The 12,874-nt window shown below is 44.2% G+C and overlaps 1 protein-coding gene across 1 annotated transcript in view; it reads right to left on the bottom strand.

The window, feature by feature from the left end:
* LOC139565204 (synaptic vesicle membrane protein VAT-1 homolog) overlaps positions 1-12,874 on the bottom strand; it is a 36,780-nt gene that overhangs the window by 6,240 nt on the left and 17,666 nt on the right. Inside the window, exon 3 of the mRNA XM_071385357.1 lies at positions 247-417. Within this exon, the coding sequence (XP_071241458.1) occupies positions 247-417 (171 nt within the window). The remainder of the gene's footprint in view (positions 1-246; positions 418-12,874) is intronic.

Below are 12,874 nucleotides of genomic sequence, written 5' to 3' on the forward strand. Positions count from 1 at the left end.
TGCTACTACAGAGTATCCCTTAGGACCCAGGACCCATTAGCCATCTCAGTATACTTATCTCATGGATCACACTGTGGAAATTATGGGTCAAACCATGCTTGTGTCCCAAATGGCGCTCTATTCCCTATGTAGTGAACTACTTTCGACTAGGGCCCATAGTGTGCACTATATAGGCATAGGGGTTCCATTTGAGACGCAGCCCATCTCAGTGCTGTAAGATAGGTCAGATGACCCCTGACCTCTCACCTTTGGGGCTGATCTTGCGGACCTCCTCCACGTAGTCCCGTGTACGGTAGTCAATGCAGTGCGTGACGCCGCCCTGGCTGATGGTCTCGTGCTTACTGGCCGACGCCGTCCCGAACACGGTGACGTCCTTCACTGTCTGGCACAGCTGGGTGGCCGCGATGCCCACACCACCTGGAGAGAGAGAGAATTTGTTAGGAGAAAACGTAGGGACGATAGATGTTGCTGCAGGTTATACGTCCTGGACTGTTATCGTATAACAGAGACAAAAGCTCCCAGCATGTCATACACATAACCCCTAGTAGAGTACATTTCTCAATTGTTGCTTTTTCTGTGTATTATTTTCCATGTAGAATTGTTTTTGTTGATATATTATTATTGTTGCTCAAACATATTGTTCATTTACAGTGTGTAATACTAATATATACATTGTGTGTAATACAGTGTGTAATACAGTGTGTAATACTAATATATACATTGTGTGTAATACAGTGTGTAATACAGTGTGTAATACTAATATATACATTGTGTGTAATACAGTGTGTAATACAGTGTGTAATACTAATATATACATTGTGTGTAATACAGTGTGTAATACTAATATATACATTGTGTGTAATACAGTGTGTAATACTAATATATACATTGTGTGTAATACAGTGTGTAATACAGTGTGTAATACAGTGTGTAATACTAATATATACATTGTGTGTAATACAGTGTGTAATACAGTGTGTAATACTAATATATACATTGTGTGTAATACAGTGTGTAATACTAATATATACATTGTGTGTAATACAGTGTGTAATACTAATATATACATTGTGTGTAATACAGTGTGTAATACAGTGTGTAATACTAATATATACATTGTGTGTAATATAGTGTGTAATACTAATATATACATTGTGTGTAATACAGTGTGTAATACTAATATATACATTGTGTGTAATACAGTGTGTAATACAGTGTTTAATACTAATATATATATTGTGTGTGATACAGTGTGTAATACTAATATATACATTGTGTGTAATACAGTGTGTAATACAGTGTGTAATACTAATATATACATTGTGTGTAATACAGTGTGTAATACAGTGTGTAATACCACCCCTCCCGGGTGGCGCAGTGGTCTAGGGCACTGCATCGTAGTGCTAGCTGCGCCACCAGAGTCTCTGGGTTCGCGCCCAGGCTGGGCTGGGTTCGCGCCCAGGCTCTGTCGCAGCCGGCCGCAACCGGGAGATCCGTGGGGCGACGCACAATTGGCATAGCGTCGTCCGGGTTAGGGAGTGTTTGGCCGGTAGGGAGGGTTTGGCCGGTAGGGATATCCTTGTCTCAGTATGTAAAAATGTAATAAAATGTATGCACTCTACTGTAAGTCGCTCTGGATAAGAGCGTCTGCTCTTGGCCGGTAGGGATATCCTTGTCTCAGTATGTAAAAAATGTAATAAAATGTATGCACTCTACTGTAAGTCGCTCTGGATAAGAGCGTCTGCTAAATGACTCAAATGTAATGTAAATGTAATATATACATTGTGTGTAATACAGTGTGTAATACAGTGTGTAATACTAATATATACATTGTGTGTAATACAGTGTGTAATACTAATATATACATTGTGTGTAATACAGTGTGTAATACTAATATATACATTGTGTGTAATACAGTGTGTAATACTAATATATACATTGTGTGTAATACAGTGTGTAATAGAGTACAATAGAGTGTGTAATACTAATATATACATTGTGTGTAATACAGTGTGTAATACAGTTTGTAATACTAATATATACATTGTGTGTAATACAGTGTGTAATAGAGTGTGTAATACTAATATATACATTGTGTGTAATACAGTGTGTAATACAGTGTGTAATACTAATATATACATTGTGTGTAATACAGTGTGTAATACAGTGTGTAATACTAATATATACATTGTGTGTAATACAGTGTGTAATACTAATATATACATTGTGTGTAATACAGTGTGTAATACTAATATATACATTGTGTGTAATACAGTGTGTAATACTAATATATACATTGTGTGTAATACAGTGTGTAATAGAGTACAATAGAGTGTGTAATACTAATATATACATTGTGTGTAATACAGTGTGTAATACAGTTTGTAATACTAATATATACATTGTGTGTAATACAGTGTGTAATAGAGTGTGTAATACTAATATATACATTGTGTGTAATACAGTGTGTAATACAGTGTGTAATACTAATATATACATTGTGTGTAATACAGTGTGTAATACAGTGTGTAATACTAATATATACATTGTGTGTAATACAGTGTGTAATACTAATATATACATTGCTTTGGCGACCGTGGCGACCACCCATTCATGCCAATAAAGCAGAGCGAGGATAGAGAGACAAAGACGGGTGGTTAAGACTTGTGTATGTGTCCCTTAGTTTTCTACCTAGTTGTTTCTCTAAACAGGGTAACTATGGGGAGGAAGTATAATACCGAATAACTTCTATCCAAGCTTCACTAATCATTACCTCAAGAGATACTCACTCAGGGAGACACCTCCAACTCAATTCAACTCAGCTGATATAAATGTGTCTTGAGGCACCCATAAATGCCATTATGTACATCCATTCTATTGCAGGGAAATGGGATTTGTTTTGTTTACTATGACAGGCCAGGTCAGTCAATAAGAGGCTGGCTGTGTGTGTGTGTGTGTGTGTGTGTGTGTGTGTGTGTGTGTGTGTGTGTGTGTGTGTGTGTGTGTGTGTGTGTGTGTGTGTGTGTGTGGCTCAGTGTGTGTGTGTGTGTGTGTGTGTGTGTGTGTGTGTGTGTGTGTGTGTGTGTGTGTGTGTGTGTGTGTGTGTGTGTGTGTGTGTGTGTGTGTGTGTGTGTGTGTGTGTGTGTGTGTGGCTCACGGGCAAGTAAGGAGAGCATTAAACACACATCACATTACCTCCTACCCGCCACCCTGGGCAAAAAGGAACACCCACACAAAGACGTAGAGACACACAAACATCCACAACTAGAGAAAGTAGCCATTGTACGTCAAATGACAATGGTTGACTTTAGCTTCATGCAAGATGACCTGACTAAGAATCCTGGGTAATTTGGGGTATTTGTTTTGGCTATGGGAGCAATGTGTGACATGGGGTCAAGAAAACAAGAAAACATTGTTTCGTAACTGTGCCAGTTGAAACAAAACCTTCTCGTATGGGAATACATCTTTGAAACGACGAACAATGTATTGTCTACGATGACCTTTGTAGACAAAGTGGCAGTTGTGGGAGAGCATTGCTTTCTGTAGGTGTAACTTACATCAGCATGGCTGATTGATGTAGTATCGGTGTGTGTATGAGTCACTGTTTTTGAACATACTGTATGTGTGTGTGTGTGTGTGTCACTGTGTGTGTCTGAAGCTAGGTCTCAATAGGTTACTGTTAAGTAGTGGGGCAGAACAGAGAGGACAGAGGGAGGCTGACTGGATGGAGGATGTGAACTGAACAGGGTCCATAAAGGTCACTCATGCCTGACCAAGTAAAGGCCGCGTCTTATCTGAGGCCAGAGCCAATAGAGCAACGCAAACAGAGATTTCACAACATGGACATTTACATTCAAACAGACGCCTGTCTCAAGCATATTGGAACTGCTGTGGTTGACTGTGGTTATCATCAGCAACATGTTGGGATGGGAGTTGTGGGCCACCGTCTTGGTCACACTCACTCACACACCATAAGCTTGAGTAGACAGAGACAAAAGTAACCAAGGAGAGGTTATATTTTAATCTATTGTAGTCGCTGGTTGCTACGTCTCACAGGCAGACCTCCTCTCCCCTTTGACTCTTACAAAGAAAATAATCAAGAACGAGACCAATTCCCTCCCGGCTCTGCTCTGAAGAGACCTTGAGCCTATGGGAACTCAATAGACATTTCTCACTGTGTTCAAGCCTGGCAAGGAAAAAGAGAGAAGGTCGGCGTCCCAAATGACACCTACGTAGTGCACTCATTTTGGTCGGGGCCAATATGGCTTTGGTCAAAAGTAGTGCACTGTGTAGGGAAGAGGATAACATTTGGAACGCAGTCAAGAACTTGATGAAATAACAGGAGCAACGGTGTTGCTGTTGGATGGCAGTGTCAGTGAGTCAGCCTGCCTCCTAACAGCTAGGACTATCTCTCCCTGTCGTTCTGTCCTCAGAGAGAAACCAAGTTTGCGTTGCCAGGGAAACCCAGGCCAAATTGGCGGCGACGACTGAGCAAAGGAGCCATTTTGATTCATTGGACTGTTTTTCCTCCAGGCAAAACAGGAGGCATTTGGAGGCAATCAATAGCTCATCCAGGGGTAATATGTGACAGATCAGCCAGTAACACCCACCCAATAACCATATAACAACTTACCTAGAGCCAGCTGAGAGTAGACAAGTGTGTATGCGGGTGTGATGGTGGAGAGATGAGAAGTTGCTTAACCTGAAGGATGCCAAAAAAGAGCCTTTTGATATGCTTCCTCGCCTTCCTCGCAAATATACTTTGATATTGCAAACCAGTAATGTGTATAGTCAATATGAGGTGTTTAGGCTGTCGGGGTAGGACAGAGTTTTGATATTTCGAGTTGGTGCCTGTCTATATCTCCTGACCACTCTGTCCCGCTCTTCCACCTGTGTTAGAAAGGGAGGAGGGGACACCTGTGTCTGGCTGGAACCCCCTGAGAACCAGAGATCCAGGGCCTGTCTGCCTGTCTTGTGACTGATCCACCATCACAAGACCCAGGCCAGCACTGCCAAGAGCCCCCCCCCCCCCCTCCCCCCCAATACACAGAGAGAGAGAGAGAGATAAGCTGAGGTAGGAGAGAGACTGCAGACAGGAACAGTCTGGATGAGAAGTCTGTTCATATCTGCTAATCTTCCCAAATATGTGCTCAGATGAAACAGTTAACCCATCGTTAACCCATTGTTTTGGTTCACATTGTTCTCTTGGTATTTCTCACTAGATTCTCGCAAACTTTCTCCCTCTCTTCCCTGTCAGTGCCCCCTTTCAATCTCTCTCTCATCTGCTGTATATGTGGACCAGGGCAATCTGTCTCTCTTTCCATTCCTTGTCTTCCTTCTTTTTTTTTCTTCCCTTCATTCTCCTGGCAATGTGACGCGAGGTCGTCCCCTGAACACTAACCCATTGCCTGAACACTAAACCATTGTCTGTGCGAAGATGGCAACTTAAGCAAATTCCCGCGCCTAATTCCATTCGTTCTGCTTGGGATTCAATTGAATTGGTTTCACTGAGAAAATTGCGGCCCGTCAAAAGCGTTGTTTTCTCTCTCTGTCTCTCGTCCACTGACCAGGGTGTGTAGGGAGGAACAGCATACACAGTGGACTCTTGTCTCTCTCTACACACACACACACACACACACACACACACACACACACACACACACACACACACACACACACACACACACACACACACACACACACACACACACACACACACACACACACACACACACACACACACATCTTTTGGCACCAAATACACTCTGGGTCTCAATAACACGCTCTTCTTGAGTGAATAGGAATTTTGTCCAAAACACTGTGGAATTCACTTTACTATTTAGGCCAGCATGATGTGTGTCCACACCCAGAGTTCAACGTGAGGAGAGGGTGGGGCCACTAAATGTTGTTGAGATTTCACAAAGGGAAGGAGAACACTCAAACCTCCTACTACTGTACATACTCATACCATAGTACAGTCAGTGCACACAGGCACTTTCTCACAGTCATCCTCACACTGACCACATCTGTCTGAACGGTGCTTAAGAGGTAAGCTTGCTGGGCCACTTCCTCGTAGAGAGCTAGTTTCTTAGCATAACTCAAACGGAGAAGCTAACGCACCTCAGACCGTGCTTACGGTCACTTCTAACCTTAAAAGGCTAGGTTGTGGTTATAGGTGTGGGCCCTGTGGCGCTAGCTATGCTAACACTAGCTAGCACACGCGCTAATGCTAATCACGGAGAGATGTGAGGCCGCTCATGTCACGTCAGGGTTCCATGCTGTCTGCCCCATGTCATTCTCTGTGTCTCCACTCTCCAAGCTTACCATATCCCACACCCTATCGTTAGCCCGTGGTGCCTGTGGCTGACAAAGAATGGAATAAAACCATAAATCCAAGAATCCCTCGTTACCAAAGGGACGGTGAACAAGATCAACAAGTCGGACATGACTGAGCAACGTTTCTCGCTCTGTTATTGTGCAAATCTTACACGAGGCTCACATGAGTGTGTGAGCATAAAACGGCAGTGGGTGCGTGTCTGTGTCTGCAATACGGAGAGATGACTCTGTGTTACGTAACATCGTGTTTTCCCCTTGCTCTGTGTAGCTGTGAAGTGTTTTAATATGCTTTGTCGTATGGTAGGTTCCACTCTGTACCACGTATAGGATGCACATTTGTAGTGACTGGGTGAGTGAATTCAATGCACATCCTGTGTGAGAAGGCAGAACCTGCGATTTCCTGAGTGAGAATTCACACAATGCTAACTAACGCACACAGAGACCCTAACACACACGTACACTCGTTGTACGCACAAACACAAACAGACATGTTCTCATAAAACCCACTGATAACCATGTACCAATGAACACATTCTTCCTAACACAAACTCACAATGGTGAAAAAAAAACTAAAAACTCAAATGTACAGACAGACACACCTGTGTGTGTGTGTGTGTGTGTGGCGGGGGGGGGGCTTAAATTGAATGTGGTCATAAGGCAACGGTTGTGAGTGAGAGTGTATTCTGATTGGAGGGTGGGTTGGAGGTTGGAGTGGAGGGGAGGCTGCGGAGGGGAGGTTGCCCTGGTTTTCCTGTGCTATCAGTGCAGCTGATCTGCGTCTGGGTATGATGCCAGCCAGCTAGGCTCAGAAAACAAACACAACCAGGACTCCTCTCCAACACTGCCCTTATTAGCATTCACTGAACTAGGGTAAGCCTTACAGCACAGGGTAGTCAGAAAGTGGGGAGTCATTGTAGACTGCTAAAGGATATACTGAAATAGAGATGTGGTTTGTCTGAAATTGTAGGATAAACGAACAAAGTGATATTCTGCCTGTATCTCATATTGAGCCATATCTTACATTCTTCGGAAAAAAAGTGCTATCTAGAACCTAAAACGTTTCGGCTGTCCCCATAGGATAACCCTTTGAAGAACCATTTTTGGTTCCAGGTAGAACCCTTTTGGTTCCAGGTAGAGCCCCTTTGGGTTCCATGTGGAAACCTTTCCAAAGAGGGTTCTACCTGGACTCAAAAAGGGTTCTACCTGGAACCAAAAAGGGTTCTCCTATGGGGACAGCTGAATAATCCTTTTGGAACCCTTTTTCTAAGAGTGTAGAGTGAGCAGGTAACATCAACATCTCTGTACTTTTCTCTATACTCTGACACCTCTTTCTCTTCTCTTCCATTATCGTCTTCACTCAATCTCCTCTCCTCTCCTCTCCTCTCCTCTCCTCTCCTCTCCTCTCCTCTCCTCTCCTCTCCTCTCCTCTCCTCTCCTCTCCTCTCCTCTCCTCTCCTCTCCTCTCCTCTCCTCTCCTCTCCTCTCTCTAATGTGGATACAGGGTAGTGTTAGTCAGACCAATCAGGCCAAGGCCCAGTCAAGTGTGTATGTATGTGTGTGTATGTGTGTGTGTGCACGCGCGTGTGTGTGTTAGTGTGCGTGTGTGTGTTAGTGGGCGTGGTGGCATGCAGGGCTGCTGGCCAGACCTAATCCATAAACTCAGGGTTCAGTTCAGGGAGAGGTTGCAGGAAAAGGCTCTTGGCCGAGCAGAGTGGACGCCCACCCCCCCAAACACATCCAAATGTCACTGCACTCCTTCCCTTGCCCTGTCCCTCTGGAGAAAACAAAGGGGGAAATGTATGCACGCTCCCCGATGACGAGGTATCGAGCACTGATACGCCATGGTCATGAGGAGCCTCCCCGGTGGGAGTCATGTGGAGGGGGGAGGAGGGGAGGATGCAGATGTGCGAGCCCAGCGGACAGAGAGGGCGGGATGGTAGGAGAACAACATGCCATTGTTCGGGGAGAGGGGACGGGAACGACCGGCCCACAGGCCCACGAGAGAGAGAGGCAGCTGGGGTCAGTCAACGGTTCACGGTTCACACACAGCCATGACACTGACACACCAGCGTCTTAGCTGAGGTCTCTTCTCTCGGGTACAAGGACAGAGTTGGCCTATGTAATAATCTCCAGAGAGCTAAAACACTGACAGTGGCAATTATGTTGGAGAGGACATACAGTATCTTTCCTTGTCATGAGGTGGGTGGGGGGTGGTGCTGCTGCAGGCAATGAGCTAGACACCTCTCTGCCCGGGTCCTCACAGTGGGAGCCAACAAGTTAGCAGCCTGTTGACAGCGCCAAGCAGCACCCCCATAGAGCCACATAGAGCTCTAGTAGTCTCTCACTCACCAGCATGGCTCTACGGCACCACAGGCCGATAAGAGGGAAGAAACCGAGTAACATTGATGAAGAGACTGATGACAGCGGAGGCAGAAGATTGCTCATCAAACAATGACTCTGTGGTCGCCACGATAAGAAGCCGGCTGTTGATCTATATATTGATTTATTGCCAGTAAAAAATGACAGACAATTAAATAATATCTGTCTGGCCATGCCCTGAGATGCCCTGAGGCCCTGAGACTGGATATGAGAAATGGCTCCTTGTGTCCTCATGCAGTACCACCCACTGTTTTAATATGCTATAGCTGTACAAACGGAGTCACTGAATCTTGTTAAAAAGCTGTCTTTGTTCACTATTAAAGACATGCATCGTGTAAAACTGTAGGTTAGAGATATGATTCAAATAGGTGGTTGTGTTTTTAATCTCGCCGGTGCAAGAGCAAGATAGACATCCACTGACACACAACGACCCTAATAGAAAAGTATGCACGTACTGTACCATTAGTGTGGTTGCGGTTGTCCACACAAACACACACACACACACACACACACTGTTTGATATCTGACACTAATCTAGAGTCTAAAATCAGAGACATGCTCTGACAGACTCTCGGGCTGCAGCAGCATCATTACCCAACACCTTCCACCACCATGTGAGGGGAGGAGGCCACATGATCCAACCAACCAGAAGTGTTAGCTACATATATACCGCAATGTAAACTTGCGAACCTGTCACTTCTCGACCGGCGGTAGCGCACGACACTTGCCTGATAGTTTATTTTTATTTATTTTATTTATTTCACCTTTATTTAACTTGGCAAGTCAGTTAAAAACCTATTCTTATTTACAATGACGGCCTACCAAAAGGCAAATGGCCTCCTGCAGGGATGGGGGCTGGGATTAAAAAGAAAAATTAATTAAATAAAAATATAGGACAAAACACACATCACGACAAGAGAGACAACACAAGTTGCCCCCCTCTACGCAGGGCAGTGTAAACACAATTGTCTCGTTAAGACAACACTCTTACAATAAACATTTGATTTAGCATAGCACTGTTTTTGAAACAGCTGAAATACAGACATTTTCCTTATTTTATTGAATTTGTACCTGAAATTGTAGTAGCAGCCTGTTACATTCTGACATTATCACTGTAGCTTTAAATCTCAACAGTATATGTTTTTATTTTGCTTGACTGCACTGAGGTCCAGGCAAGAAGTTACTCCCCAGAGAATTATCATCGCTTCAGTCTCAATTATCAATAATGACTTCCATGATAATGATAAAATGACGCCTGGTTTGTTCTAAGGTTACTTTAATATGGTAGCAAGTGTAAGCCTAAGAGCTCCTATCTAGCTATGGCTCAGCTAATCGTCAGCATATAGCTACAGCCAGCATGTTTATGTGAGGATGCAGAAATTATTTTGTTTAGCTAGCTAGCTAGCTTGCTAGCTAACGTTACCTAGCTAGCTGTGTAGCCTATATTATAATATGAATGACACTGTATGATAACATTACTGTCTTTTATATTCGTATGGGAGGGGTAAACATTCAGTATTGATATGCTAATGTTACTTGAGTTAGCTGTGTATTGTCAGCACTTTAATGTGTACATGTAGCGGACATGAGTCGGTCATGGTCACGTGATGAAGTAGCCCCACCTGCGAACTTCAAAACCAGTGTCTGCCCTCAGCGCAAGAGGGAATTTTCTCTTGGGTTGCAGTCCAAACGCAAAGTAGACAGCCACCGGCCCTATACCCTCAGCCCTTGAATGACTTTTTACATTGTCACATACGAGTGTACCTTAAATGTCCCTTTCCTAAGTGAGGGAGAGTGATGATCGGAGAGGAAATCTTGATGTTGAGTTTAAAAACAACCAACCTAAAGCTAGTAATGTACCTAGCAAGCTAACATAGCTAGCTAGCACTCCTGTCAGGTAGCTAGCTACAGTTACCCATAGCTGGCTAGCTAGTTTTATAGCTTGGTCATTTATTCCAATCCATTTCTGAATTCCCAAAACTATGTTTATGAAGCTAGCAACATTTTATAGGCTCCTCACTACGAGACTAAGCCATTTGAGCATCATTCCCATTTGCCAATGCAAAAATCTATGTTATCTATAGAAATTCTTTAGCAAGCTAGTGTCATAATTTTGTCTCACATGCCGAAAATGCAGCCATGTTGACAAAATTTTACATTTTGCCGCGTCTGAAACATGAATACAGTTTGCATTGAATTGTGTTTGGACCATGTTAGTTTGTTGGTGATGTGGACACCAAGAAACTTGAAGCTCTCAACCTGCTTCACTGCATCCCCGTCGATGAGAATGGGGGCGTGCGCGGTCCTCTTTTTTCTGTAGTCCACAATCATCTCCTTTGTCTTGATCACGTTGAGGGAGAGGTTGTTGTCCTGACACCACACGGCCAGGTCTCTGACCTCCTCCCTATAGGCTGTCTCATTGTTGTCGGTGATCAGGCCTACAACTGTTGTGTCATTGGCAAATTTAATGATGGTGTTGGAGTCGTGCCTGGCCATGCAGTCATGAGTGAACAGGGAGTACAGGAGAGAGCTGAACACGCACCCCTGAGGGGCCCCTGTGTTGAGGATCAGCGTGACGGATGTGTTGTTACCTACAATTACCACCTGGGGGTGGCTCATCAGGAAGTCCAGTTGCAGAGGGAGGTGTTTAGTCCCAGGGTCCATAGCTTATTGATGCGCTTTGAAGGCACTATGGTGTTGAACGCTGAGCTGTAGTCAATGAATAGCATTCTCACAAAGGTGTTCCTTTTGTCCAGGTGGGAAAGGACAGTGTGGAGTGCAATAGAGACTGTATCATCTGTGGATCTGTTGAGGCGGTATGCAAATTGGAGTGGGTTTCTGGGATGATGGGGTTGATGTGAGCCACGACTAGCCTTTCAAAGCACTTCATGGCTACAGACGTGAAGGCTACGAGTCGGTAGTCATTTAGGCAGGTTACCTTTGTGTTCTTGGGCACAGGGACTATGGTGGTCTGCTTGAAATATGTTGGTATTACAGACTCAGACAGGGAGAAGTTGAAAATGTCAGTGAAAATACTTGCCAGTTGGTCAGCGCATGCTCAGAGTACACGTCCTGAATGTTGACCTGTTTAAAGGTATTACTCACATCGCCTGCGGAGAGGTTGATCACACAGTCATCCGGACCAGCTGATGCTCTCATGCATGTTTCAGTGTTACTTGACTGAAAGCGAGCATAGAAGTTATTTAGCTCGTCTGGTAGGCTCGTGTCACTGGGCAGCTCTCAGTTGTGCTTCCCTTTGTAGTCAGTAACAGTTTGCAAGCCCTGCCACATCCAACGAGCATCGGAGCCGGTTTAGTACGATTCGATCTTAGTCCTGTATTGACGCTTTGCCTGTTTGATGGTTTGTTGGAGGGCATAGTGAGATTTCTTATAAGCTTCTGGGTTAGAGTCCCGCTCCTTGAAAGCAGCAGCTCTGCCCTTTAGCTAGGTGAAAATGTTTCCTGTAAGCCATGGCTTCTGATTGGGGTATGTACGTACAGTCACTGTGGGGACGACGTCCTTGATGCACTTATTGATAAAGCCAGTGACTGATGTGGTGTATCCCTGAATGCCATCGGAAGAATCCCAGAACATATTCCAGTCTGTGCTAGCAAAACAGTCCTGTAATTTAGCATCTGCTTCATATGACCACTTTTTTATAGACCGAGTCACTGGTGCTTCCTGCTTTAATTTTTGCTTGTAAGCAGGAATCTGGATGATAGAGTTATGGTCAGATTTGCCAAATGGAGGGCGAGGGAGAGCTTTGTATGCATCCCTGTGTGTGGAGTAAAGGTGGTCTAGAATTTTTTTACACATTTAACATGCCGATAGAAATTCCATAAAACTGATTTATGTTTTCCTGCATTAAAGTCACCAGCCACCAGGAGCGCCGCCTCTGGGTGAGCGTTTTCCTGTTTGCTTATGGCGGAATACCGCTCATTGAGTGCGGTTTTAGTGCCAACTTCGCTCTGTGGTGGTATGTAGACAGTTACAAAAAAAAATCTAGGTAGATAGTGTGGTCTACAAACAAAAAACAAACAAACAAAATAGCATGATTGGTTGAGAGCCAATAAGACGGCCGCCATACCCTCCGGCGCCATCACTACGTCTTCCCCATCATTTGCAACAATGCCAATGAGCGTCATCACTATCTTTCCTT

Source organism: Salvelinus alpinus, chromosome 36, assembly GCF_045679555.1.
Source record: "Salvelinus alpinus chromosome 36, SLU_Salpinus.1, whole genome shotgun sequence".
Classification (NCBI taxonomy): domain Eukaryota; kingdom Metazoa; phylum Chordata; class Actinopteri; order Salmoniformes; family Salmonidae; genus Salvelinus; species Salvelinus alpinus.